Below are 18,791 nucleotides of genomic sequence, written 5' to 3' on the forward strand. Positions count from 1 at the left end.
TTTTTTTGTTTTGTTTTCTTTTCTTTTCTTTTGTTTTGTTTTTCGAATTTTAACCATCAGCAAACAGTTAACAGTTGATCCAGCCACAAAGGGTGTTGATTGTGGTCCTGCGATGCAGCTTTCCACCTAGCGAGAAACAAGTAAGGAAGAACTTATGGTCAAACTTTTAATTAAAAATACTGGTAGCGGACAATTGCAGCATCCACAATACGCAACGTGCAGCAGGAGCCAGGTAAAATAACAAACTCTGCACGGGCTAATTTTTTTTTTTTTCTTTTTCAGAGGCAAATCAGGAAGCACAACTTCTTGCTTTGCACAAATCAGATCACAAAAACTTTACAATAGAAAGTTTATTTTTTTGTTGATTTCCAGTCAGTTTTTTTTAAAAACAAATAATAATAATAATAATTAAAAAAAAAAGCTGATCACAGTTTGCTCAAACAGCCAGACTTTGACTATATTTGTAACTTTGTTCACAAAAAACATACATCACAGAAGCTGCGCTTAATAAGAGCCACTTCTAAGAGTTCGTGCAAAGAGTCATATACAAAGGCACAGCAAGGACATACTGCTTGGAATCACAGTTTTCGTCACAGATTCACTATTCACTACACGTAGGACAAGTTCAGTTGATTTCATCATTTCACCTCTACAACAGCATTAATTACACAGGAATTATATAGGTAGTTTGAATAAAAATATTTTTAACAGCTTGGAGCTATACAGACATTAACACTTGACCACACATGCACAGTTAAGCAGGTTGAGTGCAACACATAACATTTGTACTATCCGGGGGAGGGTTTCCTTTCTCTCTCTCCTTTTTTTTAAGCTTCTATTTTTTTTTCTTTTTGTTCTTTTTTGTTTAGTTTTGTTTTGTTTTAACAGTTACTTCAAGTAACACAGCTCGCTTCATATAAATAAGTTAAAACATCTATTATTTTTTTTCAAGACAAAGCCATTCAAGACAAAGAAATGTACGATAAAAGCAGATCTACTTATACACGCGAGAGAATGGTAATAAACAGGCTCATGATTAAAAGATGAATAAGGGCGACAAGAACAGGGTTTCTTCACAGAAGTAACACAAGGAAGTTTTAGAAAGTCAACTTAGTACTGACATGAGACGACGCAGGGTCAGCTAATACTGCTCAGTACTTTTAATTGATCAAACGCTTAGGGACGGAATGCCCCTCCTGCAGCTGCCATGCTCATACTTTTCAGCTTATTATCCTTTTTCCATTTCATTCTCCTGTTTTGGAACCAGATCTTTATTTGTCTCTCTGAGAGGCAAAGAGCATGTGCTATTTCAATCCTTCTTCTGCGGGTCAGGTATCTATTGAAGTGAAATTCCTTTTCGAGCTCCAGGGTCTGATAGCGGGTGTAAGCAGTCCGAGCCCTTTTCCCTTCTGGTCCCCCTATGTTGTCTGGAAAAGAAAAGTACATTATTTAGATTCTCAGCAGCCTCTGGGAGCCTTCGTGTCTCATTGCAGCTACCAGCAACCAGGACCGTTATTCTCAGTCCTGCTTGGTTTTGTTTCTGGTTTGGATAAACGCTCAACAAGTTTCCCCCTCCAGCCCCTCTTAGGAAAGGCTTGGGGGAGGGGGATTTGGTAGTCTCGGTAAGTTTTCGCTTGGATTTGCGATTCGATTTTTTCTAATTTAATTTTTTTCAGTTTTTTTCTTTTTTTTTTTTTTTTTTACAAGGTTAGTTCTCCCCCATGCCTCCCCCAGATAAGCTGATTTGGAGGATGTCTCTGCTCATAGCTGGGTTTCAGAGCTGAGAGAGCAAAGCTGAAGCGTGCAGCCCTTTCCCACGGCTGAGCTGGGGAAGGGTCTGGGAGGCAGCGAGCCTCCGGCCGCTCTCCCAGCAGCGAGGGCAGGGCAGGTACCCGGGGCCGAAAGTTGCTTTGCTCCCCCGCACCCTTCAAGCCCTCTACCCCGAGTCTGGGGCGACTCGCCCTCCCCCCCTCCCCCACGGCTTCCCAGCAGTGAAAACTGCCCTTCTCGCCCTTTCCTATTCTCTTTTTAATATGTCTAAGCAAAATAAATGGGGTCAGCCGCGCCGTTCCCACTGGAAGATCCCCCATTCAGAGGAGAGCCGGGAGCAGCCTCTGATCCCGATCTCCCTTCGGCAAGGCTCCTTCTACTCCCCCCGCCGGCGCTGGGAGCCAGGCGGGCGGTGTTTTCGGGGCCGAGAGGTTTTTTTTCCTTTCGGGGGGGACTCGCCCAGAGAAGGGAGCGTGCTTCCCTGCGAGCAGAGTTGTGGTGTGCGCGGAGACTGCCCGCTCTCACGCCCTCCTCTCCCCCTCTCCCCGACCTTGCTCGGCGCAGCCACCCGGTTTACATTACATCCTCCTTTTCATCCAGAGAAATAAAGAAAGAACAGGGTATTTGCTTTACCATGACTTATGTGCAGTTTTCGCATCCAGGGGTAGATCTGGGGCTGTGAAGGCTGGGCTGTGCTTTGGTCGGTCGGGGCACTTGCCTGCTCGCTGCTTGCTGGAGTGTCTTCCTCAGTCCCAGACGAGGTGCCAACCCCGTCTCTGCTGATGTGCGTGTTGCTGCTGGAATTGGACGAAGTGCTGGTGGAGTTGGCGAGGGAGTTTTTCACCCCGTGGTGACTCTCGCTGACAGGCGAACCGGCCACGGCAGTGCAGGGCAGAGGGTCAGGGGGAGGCGAGTGGGAAGACGTCGCGGGCTGGTTGTACCTGGGCTCTGTCGAGGCAGAGGTGGTGTTGGCCGGGTAACTGCGGGGTCTCTCATTGGCACCAAAGTGAGTGGAAGCAGAGCGCCCGACGCTGAGGTCCATGCCATTGTAGCCGTATCCGTACCTGCCGGAGTGCATGCTGGCGGAGTCCCTGTATTGCTCGCTCACCGAGCTGTGATCTCCATAATTATGTAACTGGTAGTCCGGGCCATTTGGATAGCGACCGCAAAATGAGTTTACAAAATAAGAGCTCATTTGTTTTTTGATATGTGTGCTTGATTTGTGGCTCTTGGTCGTTTTGTGCGTCTATAGCACCCTTGCACAATTTATGATGAATTATGGAAATGACTGGGACATGTACTTGGTTCCCTCCTACGTAGGCACCCAAATATGGGGTACGGCTTCACATCACGTGCTTTTGTTGTCCAGTCGTAAATCCTGCCTGATGACCTCTAGAGGTAAACTCGTGCACTGGTGGGGGAGCTGGGAGGGCGCGGGCGGCCCGGGGCGCGCCTCCCGTGCGCGCCGCCGCCGCCGCCGCCCGCCCGTCCGCCGGCCTCCAGCGCCACCCGCTGGCGGCGCGGGGGATGGCGGTGGCTCCGCGGGGTCGGCCCGGGGTGACGGCCCCCGACGGCGGCGCGGAGCGGCGCGGAGAGGCGCGGAGCGAAGCGGGGCTCGCCGCCACCGGCACCGGCACCGGCGGCGAGGCTGCGGGGCTGGCGGGCATTGCACCTCCGAGCCGGTCGCCGGGGAGCTGGGTGTGCAGAGAGCGCTCCGCTTTGTGCCTGCCTTCTCCTCCGTGCGAGGCTTTTTTACACCAGTTCACAAATCCTATACGATCCGTTCTCGGGTGCTGGCAAGGCTTATGTCCCTTCTATATATATATGTGTGTATATAATTTCCCCCACACCTATTCCCGTGCTGGAGCTTTCGAGAGGCAGCCGGGTCCTGACGATGTGAAATGGCAGATATCTACTAAAGATAAATATCTGCAGCGTTTTTTCTAACTAGGGGGTCAGATTCCAGGCGACTTTACGGCTGCCGTTATTTCATAGCCTCTCGGAGAGAAAAAAATCCTCTAAATGCGGTGGTAGCCATTTTGCATTATATTCTCCAGATTTGGCTTTTAAAACATTTAGAGTGGTAGCCCAAATTGTGCTGCCTTCCAAACAAAAGAGCCTCGATGCGTATACAAGTGCATTTGTACACAGCTTCACATGCATACTCATGCACACACAATATAATATAGATATAGATATAGATATTAATCAATATTTTTCTGCGCTAATTTTACTTTTACAAATCTTGAAGTGGAAGCATTTTATGGCAGCTATTTTTCTTCAAAGTATCCATTTATTTTTTCCAGTGCTAAGTAATGCAAATGTGAATTAAGATACCGCAGAAGCAGGAAAGAAAATCCCCAAGTTAATAAGATCTTTTCTTCAAATAAGAAAGAGAGGAAGGAAGGAAGGAAGGAAGGAAGAAAGAAAGAGAGATAAAAGGAAAAAAAGATCGATCTAAGCTCACGAAGCCCCAAGAAATGTAGTCCATAATTCAAAGCCCCTTCAGTGCAGAGCTGAGCTCACCAAAACCTTAGCGTAAGCTCAACGGGAACCACAGAAAATTGCCCACTTCAAAACCTTTTCCCCTGAAGTTTAACGCCGAGTTTTTACTTCAATACTATAGTGCAGACTGAGCAGTTTAGCGGCATTAAAAAAAAATCTCCCTGCAGTTCATCTTCGCTCTAACTGAAAGTTTATACACAGGGATTTATACAACGTTTTTTAAAATAAATTTTCTTCCTTTTGCTATTTAAATACCTTATACATAACTAAAACTTTTTTCTCCCCTGTGGATCATAAACTCCCAAATACAGAATACCGAAGTGGCCCGCCATAACGGGAGCTAGCAAAAACACAAACCAAATATTTTCTAAAATCTCTTGTCTTTCTACAACATAAGCATTTCTAATTAAAGAAAAAAAAAAAAGATAAAAAATAATTTGCTTTTCTCAGACAAGCATACCAGGGACACCCACCCACTTACCCATTTGGGATGCTAATCTCAAACATTTAAAATTCTGGGCCAATTCTCTAATGCTTTAACCGACGCCATATACGCTTTAGGAAGGTGGTTACATACATACATGCCTGTAGCTGGAAAGCTGGGGCTTCCACATATATTAGAGTAAGTCACAGATGATTGCAAATATACATCTTTTAACCAAGCCTTTGGGGATTAATAGACTGTGACAAACCTATAGGATTTCAGTAGCAGAAGGAACACAAGGTAAATAATAATAGTAGTAGTAGTAAACACTAAGGAAAGGCCTGGTAGCGTTTATTAAACGTGGTTCTACTCCCCTGACTTTTCCTCTGTTTCTTCGCTGCTGGGCTGTGTGGAATTTATGAATTTGTTTTCCTTTTTCCATTTCATCCGCCTGTTTTGAAACCATATTTTAATCTGGCGTTCAGTAAGGCAGAGAGCGTTTGCAATCTCAATACGTCGTCTTCGGGTTAAGTATCTGTTAAAATGAAATTCCTTCTCTAACTCTAGCGTTTGGTATCTGGTGTAAGTTTGCCTCCCTCGTCTCCCATGTGTTCCATATACTGTACCTGTAGAAGTAAAGACAAAACGATCGCATTGGACAGGGCCCAGTGATTTCAGACCAGAAAGAGCGATTAGTATATTCTGCCTCCTTTTGCAGGCACAATCACGGGGAGTGGGGGAAGCTGCTCTGGTTTCCTGGAGGCTTTTAATTCTCTCTTTTCCTTTTCTCCTGCCTGACGAGCTGTAAATGCAGATGTGCAGTGTGCTTACGGTGGCGGGGTAAGTGGGATACAAAGAGGCTTTAAGGTGGACCTAGGAAAGGTGCAGGAGGTAGCACGGTGCGAGTCGCTGAGCAGAGGCTGCTCTGTGCGCGCTGGGAGTCTGTGCTCACACACAGGCACAGGCACACGTGTGCTATCCGGGAAGCCTCACGCATGTGTCTGTGCGTGTGTGTATGCACGCACATGTGGCTGTGTTGACACAAACACACAGCCATTGCCATGGCTGGGACTACAGAAATATAATTATAGACATGAGCTAAAGATCATAGAAGAGCGTTTTGCCATTTGCTCCGGAATTTATTGCTCTTGAATGCAAAGCAGCATCGGAATGGTCTTGCTAAAAGTTTAATTTTCAAAAAAAGGAGTGAGACCTACCCTGCAGCAAACATAAACTCGGGAGGATGGGAGAGAAGGCGAGTCATTAGCAGACACTTGAAGTAAACGTTTAAATTTGGGATTATAAAAATAAATGTCACCCCAGTACAACCCTCCCACTCCACCCCCACCCTCCATTCCCCCAGCACCAGTCCTGTACAGAATACTTCAATTATGTGAAGTTCACTCCTAAGTCTGAAAAAATTCGCGATGCCATGGAAGTGCGCCCACGGCCCCAGAAACGTGCTCTCAATATCCAATACTCACAGGCTAATGAGCTGGGGGAGGGGGGCGAGTTGGAATGTACCACAAATGCTTTGGATCCTCAGTACAGAGGGCATATTCCATGCATCGCTCTTTGACAATGAAGAAGCAGAGCAGAGGCTTTGGGATGGCTTTAAGAGAGTGATAAAAGTGCTTTTTTCCTTTTTATTTTTTCCCCCCTACTTTCCAAGGATTCCCCTGTAACTTTCACCAGTAAACCTACATACTGGGATCTTGGCCACCATGCCCTGGGTGCCAACGTGCCAGGTCTAAACCTGCGAAGGTTTCATGTTACATATTATATTGCCCTGCAGGAACCGTGTTTCTCCAGCACTCTAGACTTTATCTAGAAAAAAAAAAAAAAAAAAAAAAAAAAAAAAAAAAAAAAAAAAAAGGAAAGAAAAGAAAAGAAAAAAGGAGAAAAAAAAAAAAGAAAAAAAAAAAAAACTTTTCCTTTTCCTCCCCTCTCCGCCCTTGACTGGACCGAGATGCCTTACCAGCGCAGGAGTTCATCCGCTGCATCCAGGGGTAAACAGGGCTCGTGTACTTCCGGTCGGTGCCTTCGTCATTTATAATTTTGGCTTGGCCGCCGCTGGTTTTGTACTGCTGATCGGGAGAAAAGTGCAGGTAGTCCCCGGGCCCTCTCTGTTTGCCACTGCCGGAAGGAGAGGCGCTACTAATGTCCTTGTCCGAATAAAAACAAGAGGCTCCGTACTCATAGGAAGCCCGACTGCAAGCAATGACGGTGTTGGACTGTTGGTAGAAACAAGGTGAGGTGTAAGTCTTGTCCTGCAGGCTGCTTGCCCCGTACGAAGCCGGAAAATGCCTGAGAGCATCATAGCCCGCCGGGTACAGGGGGATCTGCCCGAGGAAGGAGTCCTGGCCCCCGGGCAGGCTTCCCGGGAAAGTGGGATTCACAAAATAGGAACTCATTTGCTCTCCCCCTCTCCCGGACCGTGATTTGTTGTGTATTAGTACATCTGGCGATAACTATTAGGAGTCATCGAAGTGGTTTGTTTCTGGATGGCCGAGCGCCAAAAGCGACAGCAGAAAATAGGAGCAGCTGACGGCGGGGCGGCCAATGGGAGCGCGCGCGGCGCCCGCTCCCCCGGGGCCGCCGCCACCGCGCCGCCAACTTACCGGCAGCCCCGGCCCCGCCGCGCCGCCCCGCGCCCCCCGCACCGCGCCGCGCAGCCCGCGGGACCGACCGCGCCCCCGCCGCGGCACCGCCCCTACGCGGGAAAATAATCCAATAATAATAACAACAGTAACAGCGATAATTCCCGGCAGCGCGGGCGGTGCGAGAGCGGCTAACGGGGACACCCCCGCGGCTGCTAGAGGTGTCTGTAGGGGGGCGTCCTTAAAAGTTGGAGGCCCCACGACAAGGGAGTCGCGCAACCCCGTGGGAAGTGTGGGCGAACCGCCCCCGGCTCTCCGGCGGAGGGAAGGAGGAGGGAGGGAAGGACACGGCGGTGGAGGATGCTGCGAAGGGAAACTTTGGAGCGGAGGGAGCACGTGAAAGGGGGAGCGGAGCGCCGCGCAGCGTGGGGGGCGAGGGGGGGCCCGGCCTCTCTCCATTTTGCCTTCGCGATGCCACAACTGCATCCAAGAATTTTTAAGCTATTCTAAAACGTATTTTTTTATCCATTCAGTCGAAAATTGCCCCTCCACTAAGGCTTCCCTTCGCAGCTCAAGGGAGACCGCCCCAGCGCCGAATCCAGCTTTTGTGAGAGAGGCTAACGCGTTCTGCAATGGAAGAGGTTTCATATCTTAATGAACATCCTCATAATTAGGAGGTTGGGGCGGTGGCCTTCTGGGGAGTGGGATTTTTGATTTGCACCAAGTGCCCGAGGAGGCCTCGGGAAGAGCAGCATGGGCTCCCGACGCCCCCGGCAGCCCAGATTAAATTCCATATGTCTCTTCTCCCCAAGTCTACTCTCCTCCCGCCAGAGCAGAGTCGAGAGAATCAAACCTTCAAATTCAAAAACGAGCCAGTAGGACTATTCCTAATTAATACAACCCCTCTAATGAGTCAGCAGAAGCCAATCGATTTCGTTGTTGCTCCGAATAATTTGATTAAACATGGATTTGTATCTTTAAGAGGGGAAGAACAATACGCAAAACAAACATTTCCACCTTAATTTTTCAATATGGCAGTTACCCCATAGCGGAAATATAATTCTTGGCCCAGGGCTCGGACAGTAACTGTTCTGATGAAATTCGCTGATGCGGGTTTAATTCAGCGATAACCCTGCAGTTCCTGCAGATAACATGAGGTTGTTCATTCCAATACGTGTTTACTCATAATCCGTGCCCATTACAACATATTGAATAGACTAATTTTAAACGCGCTCTGTCACGTAAAGTGACATTCGTACGAGCACCGTTTCCTAAAGCAGCTTTCAAAGAAGAGTTTTGTTGTTGTTGGGAGACTATTTGTCTCATTTCCGGGGGCAGATTACGATACCTATAAAACAGTAGTGAGTTAAAACATCGCTCCACAATAGTTTGTATTGTTTGCAGTCTCAGCTGGACTTTCACATTCAGATGTTGATTGCCTTCGGGTTTTTTTTCAACTTCCTTAACCTCTTCAGCCCAGCTAATCAACAAACACACCTGGTAGAATTACAGCTCACTAGCTGCATGCTTTGAGAGGTCATTTCAAAAACATGTATTTCCTGAAAAGCAGATTTCTCCGGGAAAATAAGGGGTTTTCTACTCAGTGAGAATAGAGTTTAAAAAGGAGGAAACACCAGCAAGCAAGCACTCGTACACAGCATGCTAAATGCGAAAAGGCTTTTAAAATAGCATATTTTCGCCAGTTTAAGTCAGAACGAAAACGTACCATGAAAAAAAGGATACTCGGGACAAACAAACCCCACCGGCCTTACTTCCAAAAAGTTGTGGGCAGACAGTCTTTTGTTTGTATCCATCACACAAAGGCCAAAACAAAATTTAAAATAAAAATTGCTCCAGGGTTAGTTATATTTACATTTTGTAGCATGGGTTACAGTCTGATTTTTCCCCCCTCCATTTCTTCTTGTTTCTTTCCCGCTTTACAAGTTACTGTTTGCGTCCAAACCAAGTTGTGAAAGCCTGACCACAGGCAGCGAAAATATTTATTTGCCGATCCCATAATACGAAAAGGAATGAAATCTGCACGTTTGCCTGACTGGGTCGCGTTCGAGTAGTTACAGTGACAGCCAAGCAATCTGCACCGCAATCTCTGCTTCAGTCACATTCAGGCGTCCTTTCCGCTCCTCCCCCTACCCCAGAAAACCCCGAATCACAACAAACTACTGCCCCCCAAGTCTGCCGAGGAAATGTCCGGCCTGGACACATTTCACAGCAGTTTTCCTTCACCATTCCCACCCCCACTCTGAAAAGCAGAAAGCAAGCCAGTCGCTGCATTTTGCCACCGCAACAAAGTCACACTTCACGATACCTGTGTATTTCATACCCTGTTTATTTGTTTTCGTAATTCCACGCACCCCAGCACCTCCTCCACAGAACATTTCGCCTTCCTCCTGCCGCCGAAAACGCGTCCGCGACCCCAGCCACTTTCGGATACAGGTGCGGGAGTAGTTACCCTCTTAAGCTTAAAAGCCTCCTTCTCTTCGTATATAAAACCACTTTCAAATCATTATCGTGCTCGCCAGCGTCATCAAAAGCAACCTTTAACTAATCGCTCCTAATCCAAACAATTTGGGCAAGGCGGACCGTTGTTTAGACTGGCGGGGTACAGAGAGCCTGGCTGGGGGGACGCAGGCGGGTCCTCCCCAGCCGGCTCCCACCGTGGTAACTTGCAGTTGACACACACCGAGGTAGAATCGGAGGGGAAGGGGAGTGGGTCCTGCCGGAATATTTTGCCCGGGGGCGAGCATCGATACTCCCACAGAAAAAAAGTAGGCCGCTTTTTTTTTTTTTTTTTTTTTTTTTTTTCCTCTTGGTCTTTTATTTGGGCTCCCCCGAGCAGCGCAGGCTGCCAGCGCTGCTCTTCCAGGGACTGCGGGGGCCGCTCCACTCCGCGCCCGCCTCCGCCATCCCGCCACGCCGTGGCAGCACTGAGCACCCGCGACCCGCAATAAATAATACGGCGCTCACTGCAGCTCCAGTCCGGCGGATACCGCAGTGCAATGCAAATGCAGTGCTTTATCAGCCCGGCGGCACAGGCAGAGCCGGGGCCGCCGTTTAAAACCTTCCGAGCGGCTCTTTCGCCGTGAGGAGGCGGGAGCGGAGCCGGGCGGCAGCGGCGGGGGGTCCCGGGGGCGCCGTCCCCGGGTCCTCGCTGCCCCCCGCCGGCACACACCGCGGGGCACCGGCCCGCCGGCCGCCGCTCCCCCGCCCCAGCGCCGCACCGTAACAGTCACAACAAGGAGAGAAAGGGGGGGGAAAGCTCCGTCTCCGGCGCTGAAATGGGTTTAGCCGCCACGAAGCCCGCTCCGAGCACCCGAGGCGCGCAAGCCGCCCACGCCGCGAACCGCCGGCAGCAGACCCACGGCGGGGCAAGGGATTTATGCAGGCAGCGCTTGATCCGATAAAGAAAATCTGAAACATTCGCGTCGTTTCCCCCTGTCTAGAAATAACCTTCCTCCCGGACACGGCAGAGACATTGCGCTGTTTGTTTTTTTTTTTTTGGTTTTTTTTTTTTTTTTTTTTTTTTTGGGTGTTTTGTTTTTTACTTTTTAATGAAATAGTAAAAAATAAATCATATCTGAATTTCGTCAACTGCAAATATAATTTAAGCTAATGAGTTAATGCTGCGAATTAGTATTTTAAAATGTTTGTTTACGGATATCACTTTTTTTCCCTCATTCTGGGAAAAAAAAATCCCCTCCACTGATGCTGTAAAACTGAATTATTAGAAAATAACCTGAACGTCACAACATACCCCTGGCTAATGCAAAAAGAAATCATCTTCGTGAAAAAAAAAAAAAAATCCACCGCTTCCTTGCTAAATCACAGAAAATAAACATTTTATTTAAGCATATTTTTGCATGCACTGCTTAAGTTAAAATCAACTGAGCTGCAGCCATCTCTATTTTTTGCCGGTAACATTTCCATTTGGTTTAATTGCACATGTCTAATATTTAAACGTATTAAGCCATTTTTCCCTGCTTACAGTAGTGTCATATACATTTCTCACCTTTTAGGTTCTGGCTCACAGGAGCCCCTGCGACTTTGACAGCTGTCGCTTTGGCTGCACAGGAGACGAATCGCCCTCCTTTTGGTGCCAGAAGAAGCAGGAAATTAGCCAGGTTGCAAGTTGAAAATCTGCCACGCCAGTGCTTTGAATCCAATATGCCACACCTTCCAGCGGGGGAACTGGAAATTGCCATCCCGGATCTGTGTTCTAGGCGGCTGCTTATGCCGAACCTCAGCACACTTTGTTCACTATTGCCTTACAAAGAACAAATGAAATGGGGATTGAAAGCCAGAGAGATCCGAAGCAGGACAGAGCTCAGCAAAAGAATGCGGCTCTATTCTCGCAAGGGAAATTATAAAAAAGTTCATGTTCACGGTTACCATCCACATGACCGACAACGACCAATGGAAAAACCGAACAACTCATAAAGTTGTATTGCAAAGTTGTAAATTTTCATAAACAACAACGGATTTATGGCCTTTTCCTCATCACTAAGAAGAGGCAGGTCTTAGAGAGGCGCCATCTTACCACAGAGGCAGCCCTGGAGTTTTTTAAAAGACCTGGACTTTGTACTAATTTCATTAAAATTACAATTAGTGTGTTGACTAGGAACGGAGTGTAGTAGAAAAAAGGGAACTTCAGCTCAAATAATGCTCCAGGTCTTACCTATATTTATCCGGTCGAATAAAAGGACTTTTCAGGTTCGATTTTTTTTTTCTTTTAATTAGAAAAAAAAAAAAAAGAAAGAAAGAAAATGGGGGAATATTAGATCTCATTGACATTATGTGGTACCTGGCAAAAATAAGACGTTTTCTAAAGCGGGGCAGTTTTCCCCCATTTTCGTGCTATCGTGATGCCCCCTGGCCCCCAAAAGCCGCACACACAAACCACACATGTACCCGATCAGATCATTTACACTTGGAAGTTTCGTCTTTCACTTTCTGTTCATTACAAAATATTCTTTCACTGCATGCGATTTCGACTTGATCGCCGATCGTCTGGACTGGGGTTATGACTGCAAGAGGACACGGGAACACGGTGAAAGAAGCCATAAAGAAGGCTTTCCGCTTTATTAATCAACAACGCTAGGGAAAAAAAATCACGAAGTCGAGATAGAGATATTGACTGATCCCTATCAATTCATCACCTTTTTTTTTTTTTTTTCCCTTTCTGATTACCGAAAAAAAATGTTTAGATGCTCTAATTTCTTTATTCGTCTATGTAATATATTTTTTGTTGCTTCCCTCGAACTGGTTCCTTAATAAAGAAACACAATTCATTGTCAACAAGCATATTTATTTTCTGTGTAACATAAAACACATTTATCGTGGGAGATAGTTGAACACGGTATCACTTCCAAAGAGAGTTCACAGACATTTTTTTCCCACTTCCAATACTTACACGGCATATCCAAATGTTCACAACGAACACACCGAAACACATTGTAACATACAATTTGTGAATAAACTTTAGCCAAACCTTCAAGACGGATTTATACAGAGTTCTTAACAATACATCATGCTACAAAGTTTCCAAATTAATTACATACTTCCCAATTTATGACATGATCTTACAAATGAGGTTCAAGACGAATATAAATGACAAAAAAATTACAATATCTTCTATTGTAGGAAAATTCATGGTATTACATATTAACACGTTCAGATAATCAGGACAAACAGTTTGTGGATTTTTTTTTTTTTAAGGTGGTTACATGATCATTTAAATTCACTTTTCAAAGAACACTTTCCGCTATATTAAGTAAGATCAACGTAGAATAAGAAAACGGCCTTTAGCAGAAGCAGCTGAAGGTAGAAGCCAACGGGAGATATTAACCGCTTTGTACAATATTGGCGTGTGTTTGCTTCCTCTCTCGGAATAGCAAAGAATCGAGAACAAAGATATATTGCAGCATATGGTTTTCATTTATAATTGCTTTGGAATAAATATATTATTTTAAATTTAAATATATTCAGACTTTTCGGTACCAAATTCTATACCAAAGCGATTGATGCGTGCTTTACAAACGACTACACTTACATGTCTAAAAGCATTTTGCGATTCACATTAGTAATCTTGTAACATCCTTTTGACTACTAAAATACAGTATACTTTCGAAGATAGGTAGGCAGAGCAAGATATATAGGTAGGTAGTCTGGAAAATAGGTAGTACAAATAATTGCTGTAGATCGTAGTGGTTTGTGGAACATTTTTTCCCCCTTACTTGCTGTTTAACCTTTTGTTAGTGTAGCTGTTACTTATGATACTTTTCTAACAACAATTAAAAAAAAAAGAAAACAAAAAGAGAAGTGCAGAGCTACTTATTCAAAATTAGGTAGTTTTTCTTAATGTGAGCCTAATGCACTTTTCCCCTTACACATGATTGGGACTATGGAGTCAGGTAGTTACTTCGGAAGGTCATGGTTTACTATCTGTGCAAGCAGCAGTTCTCCCACTGAAATGTCCCCTGAAGAAACCCACCCGGGTTTGGGTTAATGGAGATTAAAAAAACCAAGCTGATTGTAAGATGCTCTTAGGAGATATTACCGAAAGGTTCAGCATAGGGCAGGTTTGGGGAGTATGGGAGAGTGGAGAGAAGGCTGGAAAACCAACCCCAGAAATGTTTTCATGTTTGCAAACGCTTGCTTTCAAGATGATTATTAAAGGGAACTAATTTAATTTTTAATAAAAACAGTCTCTTTTTTTTTTTTTCTTTTCTCCTTTAAAGAGAGCTTTTCCAACTGTCATGTGCACACACTATTCTAAGAGATCACTTCCTCGAGTGGGACTCCTTAGTCCTCCTCCTCTTCGTCTTCTTCCACTTTCTCGACAGAGGCTGCTGCTGACGTGGGCTCGTTGGGAGCCGGGGTGCTGGAGCTCTCCTCCTTGTGCTCCTTCTTCCACTTCATCCTCCGGTTTTGGAACCAGATTTTGATCTGCCTCTCCGTCAGGCAGAGGGCATGGGCGATCTCTATCCTTCGCCGCCGAGTCAGATAACGATTGAAGTGGAATTCCTTCTCCAGTTCCAGAGTCTGGTAGCGGGTGTAGGTCTGGCGCCCTCGCTTCCTATCTGGACCTGAAAACAGGCGTACACACGGCCAGCAGTTAGACAAGAAGAGAAGTGGAAAGTTTTCTCTTTTTATTTTTCTTATTGATGCTGTTAATAAATAAATAAATAAATAAATATACAAACAAAAAAGTGGCCGAGCCAGAGTGAACGATCCCCTTCTTCGACTTCCACCCGCCCCCCCACTTTACCCTAACAAAGACATTTCAGCCACACGACCTGCCCTGCTCAGGCAGGGCAAAAATTAAGTTGCTCGAGACCTAGAAAAAGTGAAGAGAAAGCGTTCAGGAGAGGAGGTGGGGGAGGAAATTGCTTTTGGGAGGAGGAACTTTTCCCCCAGGCGATGTATTTCCCTAAAACCTTCCAGACTTTCACGTTTCGCAAGGGGAAATAAAAAGCTGGAAGGCTGGGCTGTATTTATTTTATTTTAATGTCGTGGGCTCCCCCCACCCATCTCGCCTGGATCGTAAACAATACATAGCATTTAGCTCCAGAAGAGAGCTCTCCTTTTTCACACACACTCTCGTGCCCCAGTTCCCCCCTCCCCCCCTCTCCGTTTTCCTGTTTAGTACATTTCTATAGATTCTTATCTCCGTGGAAAGGGCAGGGGGGGCGAGAGTGGCACGTCTCGGCAACGCGAGCTGGCAAAGTCCACAACACGCCGTCCCTCGCTCCTAAACGCCTCTGTCCCCTCCGCCTCACCCAGCGAGCGGGATTTTTTTTCCCAACTTCGACAAGAGGGCAGGGGAGACGCTTATCCGTGGGGGCTCTGGGAGCCCGCAGCCAACTCTCCGCTTTTTCATAGCAAACAGCGCAAATCAACTCAATGCTAAAATTCCATAGCAAATGGAGTTAAATAAATTTACGAGGCTAGAACCCATTAATTGGGCAATAAAAAGTTTTATGATACTCATTTACATACAATGCCACGGGCTTTCTACGCAATGGCGCCTCGGCTATAATTAAAACCATAAAGGCTGTGCTGACAGTAATCCTGGCGACACGCTTTGCCTGGCTGCCACGGCTCCGAGCCCTCTCCGCTCGCCCCTACCTGAAGACCTCATCCAGGGGTATATCCGGAAATTAGGCTCAGCCTGGTTGTGCAGGTTGCTTTCCTCCGCTTTCTCACAGCTGGGTTTGGTTAGCTCATTGCAGAGGACGGGAATGTTCTGATCAAAAGAGGAACAATGCAGGTTGTAGGCATCAGAGCCCAGGCTGTATCCGGAAGAGAACGGGCTTTGATATATGGTACTGTTCACATTGTACAAGCCGGGCATGGAGGAGGCGAAGGCACCCGCGCCTGGTCCATAGCCGCTTCTCTGGGAGTTGCTTGCAAAGGAGCAAGAAGTAGGCTCCGCATTTTGGAAAAGAGAAGCCCCCGCCGTATATTTGCTAAAAAGCGCATTCACATAATACGAAGAGCTCATAATTTTGACCTGTGATTTGTTGTCCGGCAGGCTTCAGTGTCGGTTTTACGAGGTAGCGTGATATATGATAACATTACACCCCCAGATTTACACCAAACCCCATTTTCTTTTGGACTGAGCTGCCCGGAGCACGTGACCGGTCATGTGACGCCGCCCGCCAATCCCCGCCCGCCTCACAGGTGGTGCCGGCCGGGGCCCGACGGTGCCCGGCCATGGACGGGCTGGGGCCGCGGCCGCCGCCGCGCCCGGCAGCGCCCTCCAGCCGCCGCCAAGGCCGCCCGCTCGGCCCCGGGGACACCGCACCCCGCCTGCTCGCTGACGGGCCGGCGGCCGTTGGGAGAAATCACATTTTAAAGCTTTCAATATGTACATGTATAGTTATCCGTATGCGTCAGGTTTAAGGGAGGTGGCTCGTCGTCCGTCCCCGTCCACCCACCCCCACCCCCACCCCACCCCCCCCCCCCCGCGTTGTTTTCGCGTAATGGCAAGAAGCAGGCGGCAACCCTGCAACAGGGTTTGCGAGGGCACCCCCTCCGGTCCCGAGGGGCTGCCGAGCCTTGGAAATCAAGGCGCTTCCCAGCAGTCAGCCCCCGAGGCGGGGAAAAATCACAGTCGCCCTCCCCGGCAAAGGAAAGGAGGAAAAACCGAAAAAACACCCCAAAAAAACCAAACCCCCAAACAAACAACGACATCCAACTAAACAAAAAACTCCCACCCAACAGCAGAACACACAAAACACCCCTACCACCCACCACAAATAATGGCAAAAAAAATAAAAAAAGAAAAAAAAAATTAAAAAAAGAGAGAGGGCTCAACTTTCTTAATGTCTCAATAAGCAAATACAGAATAACCCGAAACTCCAGAGTGGAAGAAATTGCCTGCGAATGGCTTCAAACCGCCGCCGCCTGTTTACTGCCCGAGTTACCTTTCCGCCCTACATACCTTGCAGTCCAGAGCGTTAGGCGGCAGCGGTACGCTCGGGTGACGGGGAGAGTTGCTGCTTTTCTAAACACTGGGATCCCCAACAATGCGAATGGCTCTCCATTGAGGATGCTGCTCCGTGCCCTTCCTTTAAACGGATCGTAAAATGAGTTTCCTTCCCTCAGACAGGGAGCCCTGGTAAAGACAGCTTTTACTGCCTGCCTGTATTGCACATCATAAACTGGAAGAAGCACAATGGAATTGCCCCGGAAATTCTCCTTTCAATTATAGTTTGGTGCCCCGTGTACAAAGACTTTCTCACCAGTTAAAATTGTTCTTGCCGATATTTCGCACGGACCCTAAACTTTATGTTTCGTAAACGTGGGGCACCCTCTCCCCCCCCCGCACACCTCCAACACACACCCGCGCACCCTTTGGCACCCTTTATGCGTGGTTATTGCAGTCCCATGAACACAGGTTACTGACAGAAGCAAGTCAATTCTTGAAAGCCAGATCCCTGAGATACTGGTGCTCCAGAGCATGCAGATCTGGTGGATGTATATAAATGTTTGCCAAGTGTTAAGTATGTGAAAACGCAGTTATTACTCGCAGGCATAAGGGAGAAGCCGCCGTAAGAGCCCCTTTGGTTATTTCTCCCAATTCACCAATATTTGACAATTTCCCTGAGGTCGCAATCGCCGTGCGGGAACGTGACGGCAGAGGAGGCTGCTGGAAGGGAATAGAGGCCCAAGAACTTAAACGAATGCGATGCAAACAAAATGACGACCAAGAAGATCAAAGAGGCTGAAGTAGATGGCATTAGACAAATAAATTGCTCCTCTGGTGACAACATACCAAGATGCAAGAAAAAAGAAACAGCAAATATAACCAATGTCTAGACTTAAATATGGATAGCGTAGGACCAAATAGATTGTCTGGGTGGTTGTATTTTGAGCTCTTTGATTCTCTGCAATTTGCACGTTTATATCTTTTTCTTTGCTTACGTGTGTTTATCGCCACCACGTTTTTTTTAAATGTATTTTGCTTTCACCTTATTTTTACCTGCCAGCCAGTTTAGATTTATCAAAAAGCCTTTAATGAATAAATGCTAGAAGGACCCCTAGATAAGGTTCCCCACCACCTTGTTGACTCCCCCCACCCTCTGCGAGTTAGGCATAACGCTGCTTCTGAAACACCCTCTGAAATCTCTCGTTTTGTCGCTTACAGGATCAGGCTAGATTATCGCGCCTGTAAACGCACTTTTCTTTTCTTTCTTTTTTTTTTTTTTTTTTTTTTTTTTTTCTTTTTTTTTTTTTTTTCCAATCGGGAAAGGGTGAACAGGCGGAGATTTCAAGTTTTTGGTCATGGTAATATTCTCACACGCTTCAAAAATAATCCTCTAGGATGGATTAATTGTATTTTTTTTTTTTTCCCCCTTATAAGATCTGGACTACCCCTCTTTGGCACTGAGCTTTTCCGGGAAGTAAAATGTAGTGATAAAACGGTGCTCGTAAGTTATAAGCGACCTGGGAGCACTACATGATTATGGCTTGTGTACTAAGCAGTATCTTGATGTGGTTCATAGTAGAGAAGATTTTGTTGGTTTGGAATCTGTTCTCGCCATAATTTATCCACGATTATAATGGAACATGCTGTGCCAAGTTATTACTTAGTATGACGATGCATAAACACTTTTTAATTTCAATATAATTTTACTGCCCAAGGAAAAAAATAATTACTCATAATAAGTTTAGCAATGCCATTGTAGACAAACATTTGATAGGAAAGCTCTTGTTAGAAAGCAGGGAGTGGCTGCTGATCTTTATCCCTAGAAAGAATTAAATCTTTGAATCAGTGCGGGGAAAAAAAAACTAGCTCAGTACATACCCAGTGCTGAATTTCGATATAAAGAGAATGGCTTTAATTTAAGGAAATGTAAGTAAGATGCAGAGAAAGTAGTTCTGTTACAGAGTACTACGCAGGGATTTGTTTAGTTGTCTGGCTTAAACTTACGAAATACAACGTTTATACTTCAGCCCATATTTTATGC

The 18,791-nt window shown here is 46.4% G+C and overlaps 3 protein-coding genes across 3 annotated transcripts; all 3 read right to left on the reverse strand.

Moving 5' to 3' along the window:
* Positions 1-364: 364 nt before the first annotated feature.
* On the reverse strand, positions 365-3,014 carry HOXA5 (homeobox A5). Its single transcript, XM_053970124.1, has 2 exons — positions 2,404-3,014; positions 365-1,427 (listed from the first exon to the last, which is right to left on the reverse strand). Exons 1-2 carry the CDS (start codon positions 2,963-2,965, stop codon positions 1,177-1,179), a joined length of 813 nt encoding a protein of 270 aa, XP_053826099.1. The 5' UTR covers positions 2,966-3,014; the 3' UTR covers positions 365-1,176.
* A 2,051-nt stretch (positions 3,015-5,065) lies between these two features.
* Positions 5,066-7,113, reverse strand: HOXA6 (homeobox A6). Its single transcript, XM_053970138.1, has 2 exons — positions 6,678-7,113; positions 5,066-5,325 (listed from the first exon to the last, which is right to left on the reverse strand). The coding sequence occupies exons 1-2, from the start codon at positions 7,111-7,113 to the stop codon at positions 5,066-5,068; spliced, it is 696 nt and encodes a 231-aa protein (XP_053826113.1).
* Positions 7,114-12,625: 5,512 nt separating this feature from the next.
* On the reverse strand, positions 12,626-15,883 carry HOXA7 (homeobox A7). The gene is made up of 2 exons (XM_053996085.1): positions 15,445-15,883; positions 12,626-14,402 (listed from the first exon to the last, which is right to left on the reverse strand). The coding sequence occupies exons 1-2, from the start codon at positions 15,818-15,820 to the stop codon at positions 14,119-14,121; spliced, it is 660 nt and encodes a 219-aa protein (XP_053852060.1). The 5' UTR covers positions 15,821-15,883; the 3' UTR covers positions 12,626-14,118.
* Positions 15,884-18,791: the final 2,908 nt, after the last annotated feature.

Source organism: Vidua macroura, chromosome 1 (assembly GCF_024509145.1).
Source record: "Vidua macroura isolate BioBank_ID:100142 chromosome 1, ASM2450914v1, whole genome shotgun sequence".
Taxonomy (NCBI): domain Eukaryota; kingdom Metazoa; phylum Chordata; class Aves; order Passeriformes; family Viduidae; genus Vidua; species Vidua macroura.

Excerpts from the sequence above, each read along its gene's own strand:
- HOXA5 (XM_053970124.1), bottom strand. The coding sequence starts at position 2,965 with ATGAGCTCTTATTTTGTAAACTCATTTTGCGGTCGCTATCCAAATGGC. Across the intron at positions 1,428-2,403 it reads AAAACTGCACATAAGTCATG|ACAACATAGGGGGACCAGAA; the intron begins GTAAAGCAAATA and ends TTTCTTTTCCAG.
- HOXA6 (XM_053970138.1), bottom strand. The coding sequence starts at position 7,113 with ATGAGTTCCTATTTTGTGAATCCCACTTTCCCGGGAAGCCTGCCCGGG. Across the intron at positions 5,326-6,677 it reads GCGGATGAACTCCTGCGCTG|GTACAGTATATGGAACACAT; the intron begins GTAAGGCATCTC and ends TTACTTCTACAG.
- HOXA7 (XM_053996085.1), bottom strand. The coding sequence starts at position 15,820 with ATGAGCTCTTCGTATTATGTGAATGCGCTTTTTAGCAAATATACGGCG. Across the intron at positions 14,403-15,444 it reads CCCCTGGATGAGGTCTTCAG|GTCCAGATAGGAAGCGAGGG; the intron begins GTAGGGGCGAGC and ends GCCTGTTTTCAG.